Source organism: Melampsora larici-populina (genome assembly GCF_000204055.1).
Source record: "Melampsora larici-populina 98AG31 unplaced genomic scaffold MELLAscaffold_5, whole genome shotgun sequence".
In the NCBI taxonomy this organism is placed as follows: Eukaryota; Fungi; Basidiomycota; class Pucciniomycetes; order Pucciniales; family Melampsoraceae; genus Melampsora; species Melampsora laricis-populina.
Window position 1 is genome coordinate 170,901 of NW_006768769.1, and position 19,434 is coordinate 190,334.

At 42.1% G+C, this 19,434-nt stretch overlaps 2 protein-coding genes across 2 annotated transcripts; both read right to left on the reverse strand.

Annotated features, from left to right (window-relative positions):
* Nucleotides 1-3,225: 3,225 nt before the first annotated feature.
* Nucleotides 3,226-6,323, reverse strand: MELLADRAFT_115401 (uncharacterized protein; the record flags this gene model as incomplete). The annotated part of the gene is made up of 11 exons (XM_007406240.1): nt 3,226-3,522; nt 3,920-4,215; nt 4,418-4,477; nt 4,565-4,777; nt 4,844-4,912; nt 4,984-5,159; nt 5,254-5,338; nt 5,380-5,400; nt 5,776-5,989; nt 6,090-6,151; nt 6,219-6,323. 11 exons carry the CDS (start codon nt 6,321-6,323, stop codon nt 3,474-3,476), a joined length of 1,350 nt encoding a protein of 449 aa, XP_007406302.1.
* Nucleotides 6,324-6,982: 659 nt separating this feature from the next.
* Nucleotides 6,983-9,072, reverse strand: MELLADRAFT_76808 (uncharacterized protein; the record flags this gene model as incomplete). The annotated part of the gene is made up of 6 exons (XM_007406239.1): nt 6,983-7,555; nt 7,614-7,739; nt 7,820-7,900; nt 7,982-8,054; nt 8,175-8,338; nt 8,430-9,072. The coding sequence occupies 6 exons, from the start codon at nt 8,817-8,819 to the stop codon at nt 7,286-7,288; spliced, it is 1,104 nt and encodes a 367-aa protein (XP_007406301.1).
* Nucleotides 9,073-19,434: the final 10,362 nt, after the last annotated feature.

The window sequence follows — 19,434 nt, forward strand, 5'->3', positions numbered from 1 at the left end:
CGGGGCCCTGATTTCCTATCATAACCCATAATTCCAGGTAACTATCAAATAACATCTACAATCTCAAGACAACTTGATTCAAAGCAGAATCAATCAGGAAAACACTCAAGGGATGCTTTGGCGAGCCACTAGCTGTTCCTCAGCCTTGATGAGCTACTTTCAAGTAGCCAAAGTGTCTTAAAAACTGGTGTTTGGCAATGGTCAAACGGATGAGAGGAGGACAATGAGCGGGCTAAAAACCAAATGAGGCATGTGTAAACCCATGCTGGAAAGCCCCAATAGAGCTCAAAAAGAACTTTTTTTGTGACTACCCTTTGTAAGGGCATTCTGGGGTCCTATCCACAGTGCTTGGGCCCCAAATCAACAAAATCAGATTTTGGTGGGGCCCTAAACCGCTTGGGATGCAGTGCTTTGGAGTCCAGAAATGTACAGGGCTTGGGTGAAAGATGGTTTACACACACTTTGAGGTTTGATAAACACATGTTTACTTGTGTGAGGTATAGGGTTGGGCAAGTGCAGCAATTTGGGGCTTGCCACTATTGTTCTCAAATTTGGCAACCAAGGGTTGAAATTCAATGTTGGCCCCAAAAAGAAATTGGCAATAGGGAACTCCACGGCAGCACAAATCCAGGGTCCTATTGTTAAATTCCAGTACCTTGCTCACCTTTTATTTCATATCATCAGAAACCCCCATTATCCCCCCCTATGCCATTCAAACATGCAGCTGTTAGTGACAAAGATAACCCAACCCCCCCAAAAAGTATGAAGCCAAAATAGAGGCCTAACCCACAAAGGTGCCATGAAGGTGTACTACCTTCATTGTCTATTAACAAATCCAACAAGAACAATGTGCTCCTCCAAAGTGTGATGTTCATCAACACCGTCAAAAAATTCCAAGAAGAGAGTCAAGACCTGAAGATGGAATGTTTTACAGAAGCAACCATAACCCCACCAACAACCAGCTGCCCGCTCCCAACCAGACCACAAGCATGGGTGAACCCTTACTCAATATCAACACAACAAACAGCTACCCAGACAATATCAAAGCCACTGGCACCACTCAGAAATGCTGAGATCAAGAGATTTAAATCAGTGATGCTAATTCTCAAGTACATATTGAACAGATAGCTTGTGAACCACATCAACACAGCTCTAGCTTCACTGAATGCAAAAAAGGAAGGTAAGCCGGTCAAGATTTGAAGCACAACAATCCTCAAACCAGGCAACATACTAATGAAAATGGAAAACAGATTCATCAAGAGCTGACTATGCAAAAACAAACCCAGATGAAGTAAAATGGATCACAAGGACTTGAGGACAAATCAAACATGTTACCCATTCTTATTCAACTTTGTCCCAGCCAAGCTTGAAGTAGAACACACAGACTTTCTTGATAAACTCAGCCAACAAACCAAGATACCCCAGGAAGCAATCAAGAATGTCTGAGAGTTTTGGATTATGGTATCTGATGAAATCACAAAGGTCATGATAAGTCACCACAACAACCAATCTACAAATCTAATAGGACTTCTGACAGCTTCTGACCTAATCTATTAATCTGGTGGCTTCTGCAGGCTTGCTTGTGTTTCACAGACAGTATTTATTCAATTCAAGTCTTCTTCAGAGTGTTTCTGAAGCCAGTTTTTCATCATAGTTTTGCTTCCCAAAGTCTTTTTGAAATTGATTGGAGTTGTAGAGGACATTAAAGTATCCATCTTTGATGTTCAGAAAGTTAAAGAACACATGCTTAAGGGCTCTCAAAAGGATAAGATTGACATGACTCTGCCAAGGACAATATTTTTTGAAAGTGACAGCCAACAATGGACCTTTGTCTCCATCATTTCCACTCACAAGCGGTCTATTGTCTACCAAGACCAATAAGAAGTATATGCATGTCTCCCAAAGAGTTTTTAGTAATTATTTAGTGGAGAGAAATAGTTGAATTTTTGGAGTACTTCAGTAGCAAAGAAAAATCTAGCTCAAACATACCCTTCTGTACCTCTTGGTTTGCTCAAGCCAAGTTCTTCATCTACTTGCCTTGATATTGATGTTTACTTTGGCTTCTGAAGTGTGACATTTTGGTCATTCATGCATGCATCAACTCTTGCATATTAATTGGCAACAGTGGTTTGCATGAGAAAAACAGCAATTGCCTGCCTGAAGAACCTCATGATTGCATTTATCTAAGATGTTGTGCCATGAGATTCAGATGTTTCTGCAAACAATTTGCATTCCAAGTCAAGAACCGGCTTCACAGCAAAAAAACAGATTCAGAAAGAGCCGGAAGCAAAGTAGTGTACAGCAATGTATATCAATATAGTGTCTGTACACCTTCCAGATAAATTTTGTCTATAGAGACCAGCTTCAAGATTATTTTCAAGTTGGTGTGGTTTATCAATTACCTTTTTTAAAACCTCAATAACTCAGTACATTTACATGATGAAGTTTAATACACTATATGTTCTTAATTTGAAATTTGATTGATCTTTGATCCATAGACTGAGAGAAAAATCACACATGATGCTTTTCACAATGATCTCATCTCATGATTGCTGCTTGAGCTATATTCCAAAATTAAAAGCATGATTGTCATGTCAAATTATCACAATAGAATTGATTATAAATAAAGATAACCAAGGGAGGGGTTGAAGCTGCATCATTTGATGCTACCCATGGCAGTTCGGTGAGTCATAAGTGGGAAGTAGAAAGATCCCGGTTGTTTACACCCCAGATACCCAAATCCCCATTGTTGTGTCAGGGTCCAGAGGTTTTTTTGGGGGGAATCCGGATTGAAGAATATTAATTGGGTTATTTAATTGGATGAAGGATGATCTTTCTTTTTGAAGAAAGTGCTTCTGTTTGAACATGACTTTGTTTGCTACCTAATGATGTCAACAGATAGTTTTTTACTCTGCCTGGTCCAAGTTACAATCTTGAGAGTTCTTGAATTGGTATCTTTAATTTCTATCCATCAGTATTGGTCATAACTAATAGATAATATAGTCCTTGTAGGCAGTCGGGGCTTGAATGTGATTGTACCCCTTTGTACCCTGACTAGTTAATGATGAGATCATTGTAATAGTATTCACTCTTGATACTCAAGTATTGAGGTGTCATATTTAGTTTTAATCTTTTGTGTTATGAGTATGTGGAAATAGTAAAGAATGTTATTGGTTAAGTAGCTTGACTTACCCACATCAAGATTATTCACAGAAGGCGTTTCCGTGGTTGAAAAAAGACATATATAAGACAAAGTGAAGTTTAAACTAACATGCTTATTCAAAACAAAAGAGTGTTATGTACAAAGAAGGAAAAAATCAGTTAAAAAAAGTTTTTGTATTTTGACCCTCGTTGTCCAGCTAATCAATCATGATTCTTTAGCCTATGAATTTTAGACTATTTAACATGGTTATTGAAAACAAAAAAAAGAGTGTTGTATACAAAGAAGGAAAAAAAATCAGTCAAAAAAAAGTTTATGTATTTTGACCCTCGTTGTCCAGCTGATCAATCGTACTCTTGAGCCTATGAATTTTAGACTAACATGATTATTCAAAACAGAAAAACGAGTGTTATATGCAAAGAAGGGAGGAAATCAGTTTAAAAAAAGTTTTTGTAATTTGACCCTAGTTGTCCAGCTGATCGATCGTGCTCTTTAGCCGGGAGAAATCCAGCTCTCAAAAAACGCATGGAAAATATTTTAGAAGGAATGCAATCGATTTACAATAACGCTTCTTGCTAATTTCAGATATTGAAGTGATCGGATAAACGATGGAAGATAGAGTTCGAAAGGAAATGACGATGGCAGGAAATACACTTTTTGACTATGAAGTCAAATGGACTAAAATATAGTCATTGAGGCCTTGAGGTTTAGGACTTGTAGGTAGAGATTTGATCACCTGTATAGAATTGCACACTTGACTTCTTCATAACCGGCTTTGAGTCCGACTTCATTCCGGGTGTTGTTATATGCATTGGCCCCCCTGGTTGATTAGAGCTGACTGCGAAGGTTCCAGTTGTACATTTACGTGTATCAAGGGTCTCTACGTGTAATTCACTATTGAGGCCTGGAAATCTCGGAAGGATCGACAGCTCCATATCTTTGTCGCCGTAGGCAGGATTGAGCTTTGGCATGAAAGTTTCCTTGGCGTTGTTGCTGTTGCTGAAGCTTGAGGTCACGCCTGAGGAGGTGCGGTTGCGCGCGCGCGAATCAAGCATCTGATTGCGAGCGTGGATGTTGAGAATGAATGCGATTCTGAGGGTTTGCAAGTTGTGATCAGCTTCTTGTATCTAGAGAGAAAGTTATCTATATCTACTGACACGTTACCACCGATAGAAAACGGTAGACTGAGGCCCTGTTGCGTGTTCGAAATGGGTGAGAAAAGAGTAAGCACATAGACTGAGAAAATTGATGGCGTACCACACGAGTGAGTGTCAGCCATTTCTTATCTCGTAGAAACCCGTCACCTTCATAAGATAGCTAAAAACCCGCCCAATGCGTCACAAGGTTTTTGTAAGATTCCTTTTCAACTCGAGAAGTGCGCGGATCAACTAGAGGAAGACTGACCTGCGCGATGATGATAGGAACGTGCAAAGCTGTGGTTGCATAAGTGATTATAGCATGTGTCACTAGCCTTGTACGCTGTTCACGGATCTTGCGACCCATCTTTGAGATATTGTCACCCGCTTCACCACTTGACGCAGCCTGAGTCAACTTCTTTTGGGAGACTGATCGGCTATACAAACGACCTAGTGAGAAGGTAAGTAAAGGTACATAGACCTACAGAGTTGGGCTCAGGTAAGTAGTTTGATAACACATCAGTCTTCTTGACTTGGATGCACTCACGACACTGAGAACGGTCAACTCCACTAAATAAACCATGATTCCATTTCGAGTATATTCAGCCATTTTGTGCTGTGGAGAAGCGAACAAAGTGAGACTCGGATCACATCGGCATGGAAAACAATCGAATTTTTTCAACTCACAGCATGTAGCTGTATATTTTGTGCAGGTTTGAGCGTTGCTAAGAGTGCCATGGGGCTGTAATTCCCAGGAGTGACAGTGGCCGCTTTGGCATGAAGTTCGTGAAGAACACCTTGTAGTATCGATTTTGAGATATTGTACTCGTGATTGAGCCCAGCGTAGTAATAAATTACCAAGGCTACAAGATTGAAAGAGTCCCATAAAGAGGAGTATCAGCTTTGCCACCAGGTAGTATGAGTCAGAGATCAAGTTTGACAGGAGAGGATACTGACGGATCGGAGAAAGGTGTAACGCCAACAGTAAAGCATTCATAGATACCCGGATGGCTGGGTGAAGTCTCCTTCCCGCGCCAGACGTCTCCCCTAATCCCGATTCGCAGACCAATGAGGCGCACTGACACGCACAGACCCATAGAAAGACTAAACGAAGACAAACAAAAGTTGATCAGAACTTGAAAAAGGGAATCGGATTAGCAGTCTCCAATACCAGTCCTTAAACGTACACCTTTTACATACCACCCAGGACCAATCCATGATCAGCTTGTTATAATATAGTCTTTTCAAACTTTGGATAAATCTCACCATGCATTACCAACAATCAGGATATATTTACAGCCAAACAAAGCGATTTCTCCAGACAGGTCACGTATGCCAGCATTTGCAAGATCCAGGAGGAAGAGATCGGCTATGGCCACTGGCTCAGGTTACACTATATCAGTTTCTGGACATTGGAAACGCGCTTCGAGACCGATGCGGTTTGTAGCGGCACAGACATAAGACTCGGCTGATACTAACAGAAACAATAGATGGCATAGGTTGTCCCGCAGGCACTCGCCACGTCGACCTGATATAATCCGACTGATACAAAGAGGTTATCGGTGTGCGACCGTCACATGAAGCGCCGAGATGAGAAAGCGATTGAGAGCACTCACGTCGCGTATACCTCCAAAACTTGTACGCTCCCACTTTGACGCGCGAGTAAATCAAATGAGATGATTGTACAAATAGACTGACATCGAAAAGGGAGTCGAGAGCAGGTAGGTGATGAGTATTTCCTTCCACTTGTGCATTAGCGATTGAATGCCAACAAAAGCAAACAAGACGCTTACATGATATAGAAAGCTATGGCACAACGTTGTGCGATGGTCGCCCAAGTAGCTAAACGCGGCGGCTGAGAAGATTCAAAGGTTCTATGAGTTTTTGTGAAAACGAGAATTGAAAGGTTAAAAGTTTCTTACTGTCAAAAGTCCCTTCATGTGTTTAGCTACCGCTCCATATGGATTTATATCAGGTGGAAGATGAAGTACAAAGTCAAGTATCTTCTTCTCTTCCGAACTAGACATCGTCGTGGATTTTTGAAGGCGATTCTGATAAATTTGTAGGCCGCTTTGATCACTCAGGCGGGGGCAAGGGGAAAATCTGGCAAGTATTCCTTCAACACGTACACATCTTCATGGCAGGCCAAGCTTGCATGGTATGAATGGTTTGAATGGACTTTCACAAATCAAACGAGAGCGTGGGAAACGTCAAACGGTCGGGCTTGGTGTTCATTCTTGTTTATTGTCGGAATAAGGCCTGACAGGGCAAGTGCAAGAGAGTTCTACTAGGGCTGACTTGTCCAATGCTTTTGACAGCACGGACCTTGTTATTGTGTTGATTTCAAATAGTTGTGATTACACGTTATTTACTTCATACGGATTATTTTTGACAAAGTCCCACCCTTCGCCAGCGACAGGGTGGGAGATTTTTCCACCCTTTTCTTTCCACCCGTTTTGTGGTGTAATTTATATAACATGTTGATGCGTGGCTTTTGGCTCATCGGATCATTAAAGCGTTTTTCTTCACTCTTGAAATCTGAGCCAGATTCTTGTAGAGAGCCACGCTTTTGGAGTCGGAGCCTGGACCAGAGAGCTTACGGTTATCCGACGTTATCCCTCTCGGAACTTTTTGTTTGAAATGATGGATTTGCTGTCAACAAGATTCATAAGAGAGAATCACTGGTATTAGGTAAATCTGATGTGACTCTAATATTATGGCTTCTTTCATATTCAAGCAGGACATATTTTAGGAACTTGCGTAGTATGCGTTGTGATCGAAATAATAAATGCAATGCATTGTGATCGAAATAATAAGTGCGGATTCGTGCTTGGCGAAAAAAATAAATGATGTTATCCAATGCAGATGAGAAAGAAAGAAAGAGGTTAGATACAAATTATTGAGAAAATTATCATACGGTTTAGCTTCTATACAAGTAAGTTTCAAAGTTGAAGTGGATCTGATGAAATGCGAGATACGGGAAAAAAGATTATTCGATGACTAAAGTAACAGGAGTTGATGTAGGTTGATCATGATTCGATGTATCAGTAGATGAGGTGGCTGTAGATGTTGGTGGAAGAGAATGACTAGAATCTGAATTGTTGATAGTGGATTTTTCATTCTTTTCTGCTTCATTGGAATTATTGACATCCCATTCGCTTGAACCAACTTTCTTTCCAGTTGAAGTCCATTGTGCTAACCGTTGACTTCGACGTGATTGACACTCGTTCATCAGAGTTGGCCAATAAGATTCAATGTCCTGTATTGACAAGTCAGCACATCTTGGTTGTGAATTTGTTATAGGGTTTTGGACTTACAAAAGTAAATCCATTGGTACCTCCAAGTGTATCATCTAATTGTTCACCGGGGGCAGATTTGAGGGGGTCAGGTTGCTCAAAGATTGCCTTGGAATACGTTATTGGATCGATTAGAGGTTTAAGTAACTGTCACGTCACACATTCTTTGTCAATGTCTGTCGCAAAATAAACGGTGATTGGAAACTGGTGATGATTTTGTAGCTTACTCTCAAGACCCAGACAAACAGCTTTGGCATGTTCAAGACTAGTGCTTGACCCAACCTCTCACAATAATGTGCACTCAAGATCTGTTTTCAAAGCAAACGAGAATTTGTTAGATTTGTTACAGATCTCTAGCCAGATGAAAAGAAAAAAAATCTTTCACTTACATTAACAAACTCCCTCTGCTGTTTGAGAGCAGGACTTTCTTGAGGACCTGATAAGTCGATCATGAGTAGTACCCTGCGAGTTTAACAAAAAAATCCAAAAAGTTAGGAAATCATATGATCTCTCATTCAAGAAAAATGACGCATCGAAAAAGGAAAAGGATGATGTTCAATTCGAGTGAAATGATCACTCAACGATTCTACTCCAAGTGGCATTAAATCAATGGCACGGTCTATTAACCAAAATGAGAATTGTAATCTCATTGGACTAATTGAAGTGTTTTGAAATCTTGGTCTCATGTGAACTATAGGACGAGCAAATTTGTCATAACCCAGGACAAACATCTTTCCTGTCTCAGCCTATCAAAAAAAAACAAGAATTAGAAACTTGATATTATGCAGTCAACGATTTTTAAAAAAGAGGGGTCCAAACAGAACGAGAGATGCTTACCTCAGCTCTAACTGCAGATGCCTGTTGTGGTTCTATTTCTACTGTATCGGCTCCCCAATCTCTCCTCCAAACGATCGTCTCTTCAACTCTTTTCAAACATCGCTCTAGCTCCCATTTATCAGCTTTAAGACATCTGACTAATGCTTCTCTATTGAGTAATGAACATTTTTCCCAATCTGAAAGAGGTTTTTTCGATTCTTCTGTGGCAGATGAAATTGGTAAACTAGTTGGAAGTTTGAAATCTGATGATGAGAAATGTTCAATGAGTTTATCTAAGATTTTGGTCTGACTTTCTGAAATCTGATGAGGTTTGGGGTCTGGTTGGGTTCCAGGCGTGGGGGTGGTAAGGAGCGCTTGAACGAGTGATTCATTAGGAGTGTTAACAGCCATTCTAGAGCGATCGTGTTGTTTAGTATGTCGGTTTCTCGAAGAAAGGTTGCCGTTGAGGTACAAAAGTCGTGTCGAGACGGCAAGCTTCTTGATGTTGAAGTCTTCTTGGTTAAATTAGATTTCCGGTGTAATCGAAAGAAAGAAGAACCAACTCGCTGGGTCCAAGATTGACCTGATTTGATTTGATTGAGTTAATGAGATGAGTTTGTCTGGTTTACCGTTTGATTGACCAGAACGGTTAAATCGAAAGTTCTAATCAAAGTGCTCAACTTCCAATCACTCATGGTCTTCGACGGAAACCAAATCAGCATCACCTCAAACTCACTGTCACTCCATACCGCTTTCCTGGTTACAGGTGGGTGAAACTTGCTTAACCTGTTACAGTTCACTTCAGCTTGTAATCACTGGTGAATCTCAATCTAACAATCACAAAACTCAAGGGCTGACTCTGACTACATAGAAGAGCTTTTGATTTCCTTCTTTTGGTGCTATTAGTTGAAAAACATATGTCAATTTTGAATTTCTGGACGATGCGCGTCAACAACTCAAGCCACAATCGACAGCAGGGTTAGAATTAACTGTAAGGTCCTGCAAGATTTTGATTGCAAGTCAACACAGTGTGACTCAATTTCTGTAAAATTGGTAAGACTATGTGAAGCTAGTGCTTTGGAGGGAGCTCAAATTTTTGCAGAAGATGTAGTGGTCAGTTTTGGCTGAAGAAGTCAAGATCCAAATTAGAGTCATGCATATTTAACATGAGGTAGATCATCAACATAATGATGTGGTACCTCTGTTTCAACCTCAAGTGGAGGTCCAGTAAATATTTTGCCGGGTTAAAGGTTCCTCTGGAAATCTGCAAAATTGGTGTTTGCAACTAACAAAGTGTCCAGCTGTTGAGCAGAATTTCCAGAGCCAAAAAACTATACCAACAATTTTACTTGGAATTTCTGAGGAGCATTCTTGGAATTCAAGAAGCCTGTGTTGCCAATGAGCATGCCTGAAGTATCCAACATGCATCCTTGGGGACAACACCACTCTTGTGATAAATAAGTGGTGCTACAGCACTGAGGAAAGCTGTAAAAGAAAACAAGAAAATCGGGTTTTCCTCCTCATGCTTTTGATAAACATAGCATACCTCACAGGGTATGGAGAAAATATAGGTCAGAGTTTGTGCAATCTTGGTAGAGAAATCTCTATAAAAGTATGGTATAGTAACTTTGCCTTCCATTTTTGATATCCAGGGCTCTGTTGAAGTAGCATCACCAAGACAGTAACACAAATGGAATGATCATTGATGCCACCATGTATGTATGAGGGTATGAACATGGCATGAGCACAAAACCTTTTTTTGACATACAAAAAGAGTTTTATTTCCGTCTTCGAATGTGTGCCTCTCTTTTATAGGGGGATCACCAACCTCTCTGATGATCAAAGATTTGTGGGATGGCTAGACCTATCAAAGGTTCTGTGGGTTGCCAGGTTCCCAATGTTTGATACATATTGGTGTGATTTTCCAAGTCAACTAAGGTACACAGGTGAGCGGGATTACTCTGCTCTCACCGTGATTGGTCAAAAACTGTTTGGCATTTTTCATAAATCTTCCCGTGTGTTGAAACCTTCATGATACCTTCATACGTACACGGGTTGTACTCTCAAAATGTGTTTTGTATGTGGTATGAAGGTTCCTCAAGGTTTTTTTCTTGAACAGATAAATTCCCCAGGGGTGTCAGGAGCAATCATGACTCTTACATTTGATATCTTCAGTTTGTAAACATGATTTTATTGGTGCTAGTAGTTTTGCAAACCCTGTAGAAAACAACTCAATTTCCTTTATGAGGATTGATGAGGTATCCATATATCTGTGGGTGACAAGGAGGTAATAGGTAATTGAAGAAGGTTACATGATAGCAGCTGCCTGGTATTGGTATTGTTCCACAGCTTGCGAAGGTACAATGAATTCCATTCGCAAGTGGTGAGAGAGTGACAGGTTCAGAAGGGGATTTCACCATTGTGGGAGATGTGACATCTCATCCCAAGGTGAATTTGGAAGACGAGTGAAGTGAAGTTTTTCATCTTCCCACACGCATCCAAAATCCTTCCCCACACTGAATCCTGTCAATCCCGCAAGGAATAGTTGCAAATTCTCTTTCAAAGAAATAATTTTCAATTTTCAAAGTTTATCTTTCTCTCTCTATTTCTTCATAGTCTAACCCCTGGGAAAGAATCTAACTTCATACATCAACGGTCCTCTGAGTGGATGTGGAGGAAACTTAAACCCAAGAATTCTTTAAATCGATTTAAATCACAGAAGATGTTAGACTTGGCAAGACAAGAAGAAGAGAAAAAGAAGGTTCACACGCTTAAACTCAAAGAGCAAGCGGAGGAAAGAGAAAGAAGAGCGGGATCAAGGGATCCGGTGTCCAACAATGCTCATGTTGGCTCGCCTCTCAAGAATCAAATAAACGGCCCAGAAGAGGGAACTTCGGCCAACCAGCCAAAGGAGACCATCGTTGGCAACTTAATAGAAGATGGGGGTGGTTCAGCGACGGAAGATAATGAGTCGAATTTGTCGGTAGAAGGAAATGATGATAGAGGTAGTGGGGGAGGAAAGAAGGAAAGCTTGAAGAGGAATAAGAAGAAGTCAAGTAGGAAGAAAGAGAAAAACTTATTGGGACCTTTAAATGAAGACGGTAGCATAAAGGGGAGGGAAGGAAATTTATGCAGGTCTGATCAATAATGACCATAGTGAGTTACTTATCTCCTACATTCTAGTCATTCAAGTCCTCTCTCCTCTTGATTTCGTATTATATGTGAATATTCAATAATAAAGGTAGAAGCTGGGAAGCTCCCGTCAAATATGAATTGTAGTAGCCGAAATGGCTCCAAAAAGATCGTTCATCATCACATAATATTACCTCGACACAAATTATGATTTGAGTAGTAGCGTCAGGCTCCTCGTTATCCATTAAATACTTATGCAGCCACTCCGTCTAGGTGTTTAGGGGTTCAAAGACTTAGTCGTGACTGAGTACTAGTTGGAAGAATGTCCCTGGTAGTAGCTCATAGAGCTCCCGTCTGGCCAATTGGCTATCTTAGTCGAAGGGGCCAACAGAGTCTTCCAATGGGAGATAGAGGGTGTCGTAGCTCCGCTTGATTCGTAGTAGCTAAGGTCTGTTGAAGTAACACACGACACATTACTTGTGATTCTCAAAATCCTTTCTTAATTCAGAGAATTTTTCACAATTTCCTTTTCTGTCCTGATCAACGTACCTTTCCGAAGGAGCACTTCGACTAAATGGGTTGCTAACGAGCATTGGGCTGTGCACTACTTTAGTAGGCTCCTTAGGCCAAAAGTCCAATTTGGAGGACGAACCCAATCCGACGATGTCTTCTCTCGCCAGCGGTTTGGGTCCCTCCGTGGCTCGTCTCCCGGCCGCGCATGATGGCCGACCTTTGGTTGATCGACTCGTGGATGCCATAGACCATCTTGATATGGGGGCGATTCTAGCCTTGAGGAAAGAGATGGCGGAGGAGAGTAGATTGAATCAAAGTCAGGAGGAGATATCGGAAAAGGAAAAGTTGGAGGTGAAAGGAGAAAGAAAGAGAGATAAGCTGTTTAAGAAGTTTAAGAAGAAAGAAGAAGAGTTGAAAAAGAAGGAAGAGGAGTTGAAGAAGAGGGAGGAAGAAGCGAAAAGATTGAAAGGAAAGAATAAGAAGAAGAGATCCCACTCACCTTCTGTTTCGATTGGGACAAAGGGTTCAAGAAACTAAAACGATATGTTCCCTTGTCCGTATTCAATCAATCCTACATAGAGGCACACAATTCCGCGATCGAAGACGGCTCGAAGAAGAGGAAAAGACCTTCTTTGGCGACAAATGAGCGTGACTTGGAGCGCCAGATGGGGTTCGGTGAATTCGTCCTAACTTGTGACCTGGAGGCCCGGTACGCGAGTGAGTTGTATGGACATGAGGTGTATGCGGAGTACATTCGCCAACATAAGGAGGTAGTGAACAACTTGCTGGTCCGTTACAAATGCTGGATGGTTGGTTTACGGTACCATTTGGCCATCAGATCTCTTATCTTCAGAAAACGCTCGAAATGTGTGTATAGGAAGAAGAAGAATGGTAAGAAGGGGAAGAAGGTAGAGAAAGTTGTCTTACCTGAAGGAGTGCAAGAAGAGGCGGTTCGGCAGGCTCGTTGGGACACAGATACTGCTGGAGATTTGAAGTATGAAGGAAACCCTTACGCTCCGGGCCAACCGAAGTATGGGTTTGATTTTTATACGGGCCAACAGGTAGTCTCGCATCAACCGGTAGCGAGTTCCTCTAGACCTGTCTCAGATTATCAATTCGGGGATAAAGGAAGGGGTGGAGGCGGAGGAGGAACTGGTTCGTATGAAAAACCATTCAAGAAAAAAAGGGGGGGGAATTGTGGTCATGGAAATGGAGGAGGTCAATTTCAGCAAAGGAACTTCGGGCAGAATGGGTTTCAGGGAGGTCATCAATTTGTACCTTATTATTCCCAGTTTACTCAGCAGTACCCGCAGAACAACGCGTATGCAGGGCCAAGCGGGCAAGACTGGGTCGCTCACGGACAGCATCATGCTAATAAACATGCGGGTAATCAGAAGGGAAAGCAAAAAGCGAACAACAGTGGTTCTTGGTGAGCTGTTGTCTGATTGGTGAAGGCAAAGAGAAATCATGCTGATTGGTTAATTCTCCCCTTTAACTTTCGTCCATTCTTGACCTGTGACTCACGCTTGTTGACTGGAAATCGGTGGCAATGTAACTTGGCCCTATTCGATGAATCCGATTCTTCTCGTGTTTTGCTCGCCTCCTTGACCGTATCCTTTGTTCTGTCCTATGCACTCTTGTATGTTTGGATTTAGACTATACTCAAATGTTTTTTGTCTCAAGAGAAGTAGTAGACATGAGATGAGAGAAGGAGAATGTGTCCTGAAATAAAATTCTTCTTCCGTTTTGTTTGTTTCCGGTAATTGACTTGTGTCCCCAGATCATAGTCCGAAAGGTCCTTGTATTTGGCTTTCAGAGCAATTGAGAGTGAGAGAACCGTTGACGGATGAGTCGGTGGCAGTTAGGGAAGGTCTGTCCCACAGCCCCGTTGTTCGAAAGCAAGATTTAGAAAGTACAAAGAATCAGAGTCACGAGGTCTTGATCAATAAGGAAGAGAGTGATCAAAGCTCGGAAGATTCAGAAGATTCAGAGTATGAATGGAAGAAGAAAGCGGTGCTACCTCTGAGAGAAAGGAAGTTATTCAAAGTAAGAGAAGCAAGCCAGTGGCCTAGAAGGGTGAAGTGTAACATGATAATCGACAAATGGAAGTCCTTAATGGAGAGAGCTGGTTTGAAAGACGACATACCTTATATTTTAGATGGCTTCGTGGAAGGTTTTTGTTTAGGAATTCCACCACATACTCTAGGGGACCGGAAATGGTTCACTCCGGAGAACCATGCCTCGGCCTTAGACGCGAGGGATCAGATAGAAAGAACGATAGCTAAAGAACGCGAGGCAGGGCGTATCATAGGCCCGTTTACTCATGAAGATCTGTATGCCAAGTTTGGATTCTTTCGATCAAATCCTATGGGGAGCGCAGTCAATGGGGATGGGTCAATCAGGCTCATAGATGATCTCTCTTATCCTAAAAAAGACAAAGACATACCTTCTGTAAATTTGTTTGTGGACAAGAAAAACTATGAGACGACATGGGATGATTTCAAGACCGTGGCGAAATTCTTTCGATTGAACCCAGGTGAATGGGAAATGGCGGTGTTTGACTGGGCAAAGGCGTATAGGCAATTACCAGTCCATCATAGTCAGCGGAGGTTTTTAATTATCATGGATTTTAGAGGAAGGTTGTGGGTGGACTTAGCGGTTGGGTTTGGTGGAGTTGCTAGCTGCGGAGTCTTTGGTGCTCCAGCCCAGACTTGGAAACAAATCATGATCGTAGAACTCGGTTTCCCAGCCATCTTCCGTTGGGTAGATGACAATCTCCTTTTTCGCAGGCCGGGTATGAAGGAGTCGCTGGAGGATGTTACCAGATTGAGTAATTCAATGGGAGTCGACACGAATCCAGTGAAGAACTTCGAATTTGGGACAGAACAAAAGTTCTTGGGGTTCATCTGGAACGGCAAGAGTCACACGGTTAGACCGCCAAAAGATAAATTAGAAGAAAGACTAGCTCAGGTGGTAGAGTTCCTTAAAGAAGATGAGTTATGGACTTACTCTCAAGTAGAAAAGTTTGTGGGTCGCATGTGCCATACGGTACACATAGTCCCCCACATGGCGGCATATTTAAATTCCATGTATAGATGGAAGAAGTCGTGGCATAACCATCAAGCGAAGAGGAAGGCTCCAGGAGATGTGTTGGAGGATCTTGGAGAGTGGAAACAATGTCTCCAACATTTCGACTCGTGTAGAATTGTTCCTAACCCGGTCCCAGAAGAAATAGGATGGGTGGGTGACGCGGCCTCTTCGTTCGGTATAGGTGTTCTTATAGGTGACTACTGGGCCTGTTTCAAATTTGTGAACACTTGGGAGGTAAAGGGTAGGAGAGAGCAAAAGTGCCGAATCGCTTGGGCGGAGACGGTTGCTATTAGGCTGGGGTTACTGGTGTTGGCGAAGGTGATGAGAGTGGAAGGACGTAGGTTCTTGGTACATACTGATAACACCACCACAGAACACGCGATTCGTAAGCGTAAATCGAAGGATAAAGATGTAAACGAAGAGTGGAAAGTGATACAGAGATTACTTACGGAGTTAGGTTGTAACGTGAAACAAAAAAGGGTGGCTTTGAAGGATAATAAAGCGGATAGCTTGTCAAGGGGGACCCTTGAAAAAAAATTTTTTTGGTACAAAGAGGTTCTGATTGAGGTTCCATTGGACCTTAGCCCTCTACTCTTTCAGTTTACACCTAAACAGTTATAACCCAAAATGGGGAAGAAGAAGTCTCGTTTGTCAGTTGAAGGAAGCAAGACCAAGAAAAAAGAGGAGGATTTAACAAAGATAACTAAACCTTTTGGCTCATTTAAGAAAGATGCACTTGGCATAGATCAATCTGATTCAGATGTCATTCAACAACATTTCCTGAGGGGCTCTTGGAAAGACGGGACTCTTAAACATTATAATTCCGGTGTCGTGAAGCTTTTGAGGTTTGCCGAAGTGAAGAAGATCAACAAGAATCAGTTGTTACCGATCTCACCCGAAGTCCTACTTGGTTTTGTGGTCTGGGCGTCCAAGAAGAACGTGAATTTGGCAGATGAAGACGAATCAGTAAAGTCGACAACTTTGAAGTCGTATGTAGCTGGGTTGAAGGCGTGGCATAAGTTTCATCGGAAGGCGTATCCGGCAGATCAAGACGAAATCGTCACATTACTGATTCGAGCTACTGAAACCGTAGAACAAGATTTGAAGATGCAAGATAAATTGAAACCACCGGTATTAGTGTCGGACTTGGCAATCTTGAGAGAACATGTGGATTTATCGTATGAAAAAGATGCAGTGGTCTACGCGATAGCTCTAGTCGCTTTTTGGGGAACTGCTAGATTAGGCGAATTGGTGTCTGATGATGAGAATAAGCGAATGCCGATCTGGGGAGACGTTTTGTGGGGACCCAAGGATTCTTACGTCAAGATTGCGATTCACGGAGCGAAGACCGCCAAACCGGGAGAGATCCAGTACATTTAACTTCCTTGTCAAAAGTCCAGGCTTGATCCAGCAAGGGCATTGAAGGTGCTGTTCGATTTCCGTCCTAGAAGGTCATGCGATCCGGTTTTTGGATTCGCAAGTGAAAAAGATGGTCGGATTATAGTGTTCAAGAAGAGTTTTGTCATCAAGGAATTACAACGTATCTGGAATGAATGTAGATCAAAGAAGGATCAAATGCTGTTCGGGCACTCATTCCGTATCGGGGGAGCTTCTCTTCGTTGGAACCTGGGGCACTCGGGAAGAAGTGAAGATTCATGGTAGATGGGCCTCTGATGCGTATAAGATCTATTTACGGAAGTTCAGCGATAAGGAGATGAAGGAAACATCTGATTGGTTGATAGTTAATCAGATAGATGACTTTGTGGATAACTAATCTTTGTTTGATCCTGATAATTCCGTCGTGTTAGTTGTTCTTAGTAACTGTCTTGAATTGAGTTTTCTAGGTTGTTGTTGACGTTCATATAACCAAGAGGTGGATATGACGAGGTGGTTTGATGCAATCAGAGAACTTGTCGGAAGGTTGTTGTGCGAGGTGAGATCGCCTAATTTCTTGAACTTCTATGTGTACAGGATGTACGCAGGTTTTTCAGAGTGCCAAACCTTGTTTGGTGGGATCTCCACCGAGATTGACGGAATTTGGGGGTTGTTTGTGACACGTCACCTTTCCTTTAAGGTTCATTCGGCCGCGTCTGTACAGCTAGAGACGTCTGCTTGATTTTTCCGTGAGACAGCTCACGAGCTTGAGGTTGGGGGGTTCGTTTGAGTCTGACTTCTCAAGGCTCATGACTCTTGGCTTCGTGAGTTCAGGGGGTTGAGAAGTCTATGCTTCTCTGACCTGTTCTCGCCCCGTAGGAGTGGTGCTAGGATGAGAGATAACCTCTCATACTAGATTCTTCCTCCTACGGAGCTACCCCCACACCACGCCCATAGCTTATTGGTCTTAAGGAAAAAGACAGTAGGTTTAAAGCGGTAGAACAAGTTAGAGGAGACTAAACTCTCCATCTAGAGTCAAGGTTAATCCTTTCTCTGAAAATCTTTAGGGCACGTTTGGTAGCGATTTTTAAAATAAACCCCAATTACCCCCGGGTACATTGCCCCGGGGCGAAGGAGCTTTTGTGCAAAATCAAGCTTTTTCAAAAAAAAACTCCGTTTTGAGTACATTTGAAAAAATCTCGTTTGGTTGAACTTTCATTCAAACCCTGTTTACCACTTCTCACATCTTCTCGCACGTCACATCTCGCCAACTGTATTCATCTGGATTCACCACCGATGTCCGATACAGATTCATCTGGAGACTTCAGACCGGAATGGCTGTCCTCGTCTGATGAGGACAGCGACGATGAGCTCCTCAATCTACTACTTGAGCACGCTCGGAACCGCGTGGCTCGAAGAGCTCTGCCAAGGAGACCGTATCACAACTCCGCTCTTCGAGGATTTCTCTACGAGCGAGAGTTGTTGAATGGTCATCCGGGAAGGTTTCAACAAGTTTGTCAAATGGACAAAGCCACGTTCAAAGGTGTCATGAAGATCCTTGGACCCCACCTCGAAGACACTATCCACATCTCTGCCAACGAGCAGGTGATGATATTCCTGTACATAGTTGGTAACACCTCTACCAACGCTACGGCTGCTGAGCGATGGCCACACTCCGGCGAAACTATTTCAAGATATTATAATAAAGTACTCGATATTCTTGAAAGCCTGAAAGATGAAATCATCGTTCAACCAGGGCCTGATACGCCGATCCCAGATGAAATCTCCGAAAGTACGAGGTACTCACCTTTCTTTGATGGGTGTGTTGGTGCCCTCGATGGGACTCACATTCCTGTGAGAGCTCCAGTCGCCGACCAAGCTCCCACCGTGATCGAAAGGGTGACCTGAGCCAAAATGTTTTGGCCGCCTGCAATTTCGATCTCATGTTTTCTTTCGTACTCGCCGGTTTTGAAGGTAGTACTTCTGATCCTGACGTACTATATGCCGCAAGACACGATGGTGCCTTTGTTATACCAGAGGGTGAGTCTTTCATTTTCTTCAACTTATATATATATATAAAAGTCACTTACAACTGCTTCCCATCCTAGGAGGCTTCTATCTTGGCGATGCTGCCTACGCCAACGGTAATGGTATCTTAACACCATACCGTGGATTTCGCTACCATATTCAAGAGTGGGCTCGAGGCCGAACCGCACCACAAAACTACCAAGAACTCTTCAATTATCGCCATTCTCAACTGAGAATGATCATCGAACGAGACTTCGGAGTCTGGAAGATACGATTCGTAATTCTAGTCTTAATGCAAAGATTTCCATTACACCGACAAGGAAGTCTTGTAGTGGCACTTGCTGTTCTTCACAACCTCATCATGCAAGGTGGTGAAGATCAATTCTTTGGAGAATTTGATGAAGAACAACGTGAGCGAGATCGGGCATGGATCCGTCAAGCTCAAGACAATTTTGTTCCTGCGGTAAGGAATGATCGAGGTGCTGCAAATGCGTTTAGAGATGAGATTGCGATAAATATGTGGGCTCATTATCAAGCTCACAGAAATCATCACTGATTTAAATAGCTTTAAATGTAGTAAGTCAGATTTTTGATTCTCTCCAATTCAACTTACTGACTATATCAACCTTTTATGTTGATTTTATTTCTCACTAGACAAACAAAAAAATTATCAGAAAAACATATATAACTCAATTTGTATTTTTATTTCATTCAGCAAAACTGTATTTAGTATCATCAATAAGACATTCATAATAGTTGATACTTTCATCAAAAAGAAAAGTCGATATAGTGTTTATTTGATTCTTGTACAAAATATAAAAAAACTGCTCTCTTTTGAATCTGAATTAAAATTTGCATTGTAATATGTTCAGGCCCTGGTGCACATGGC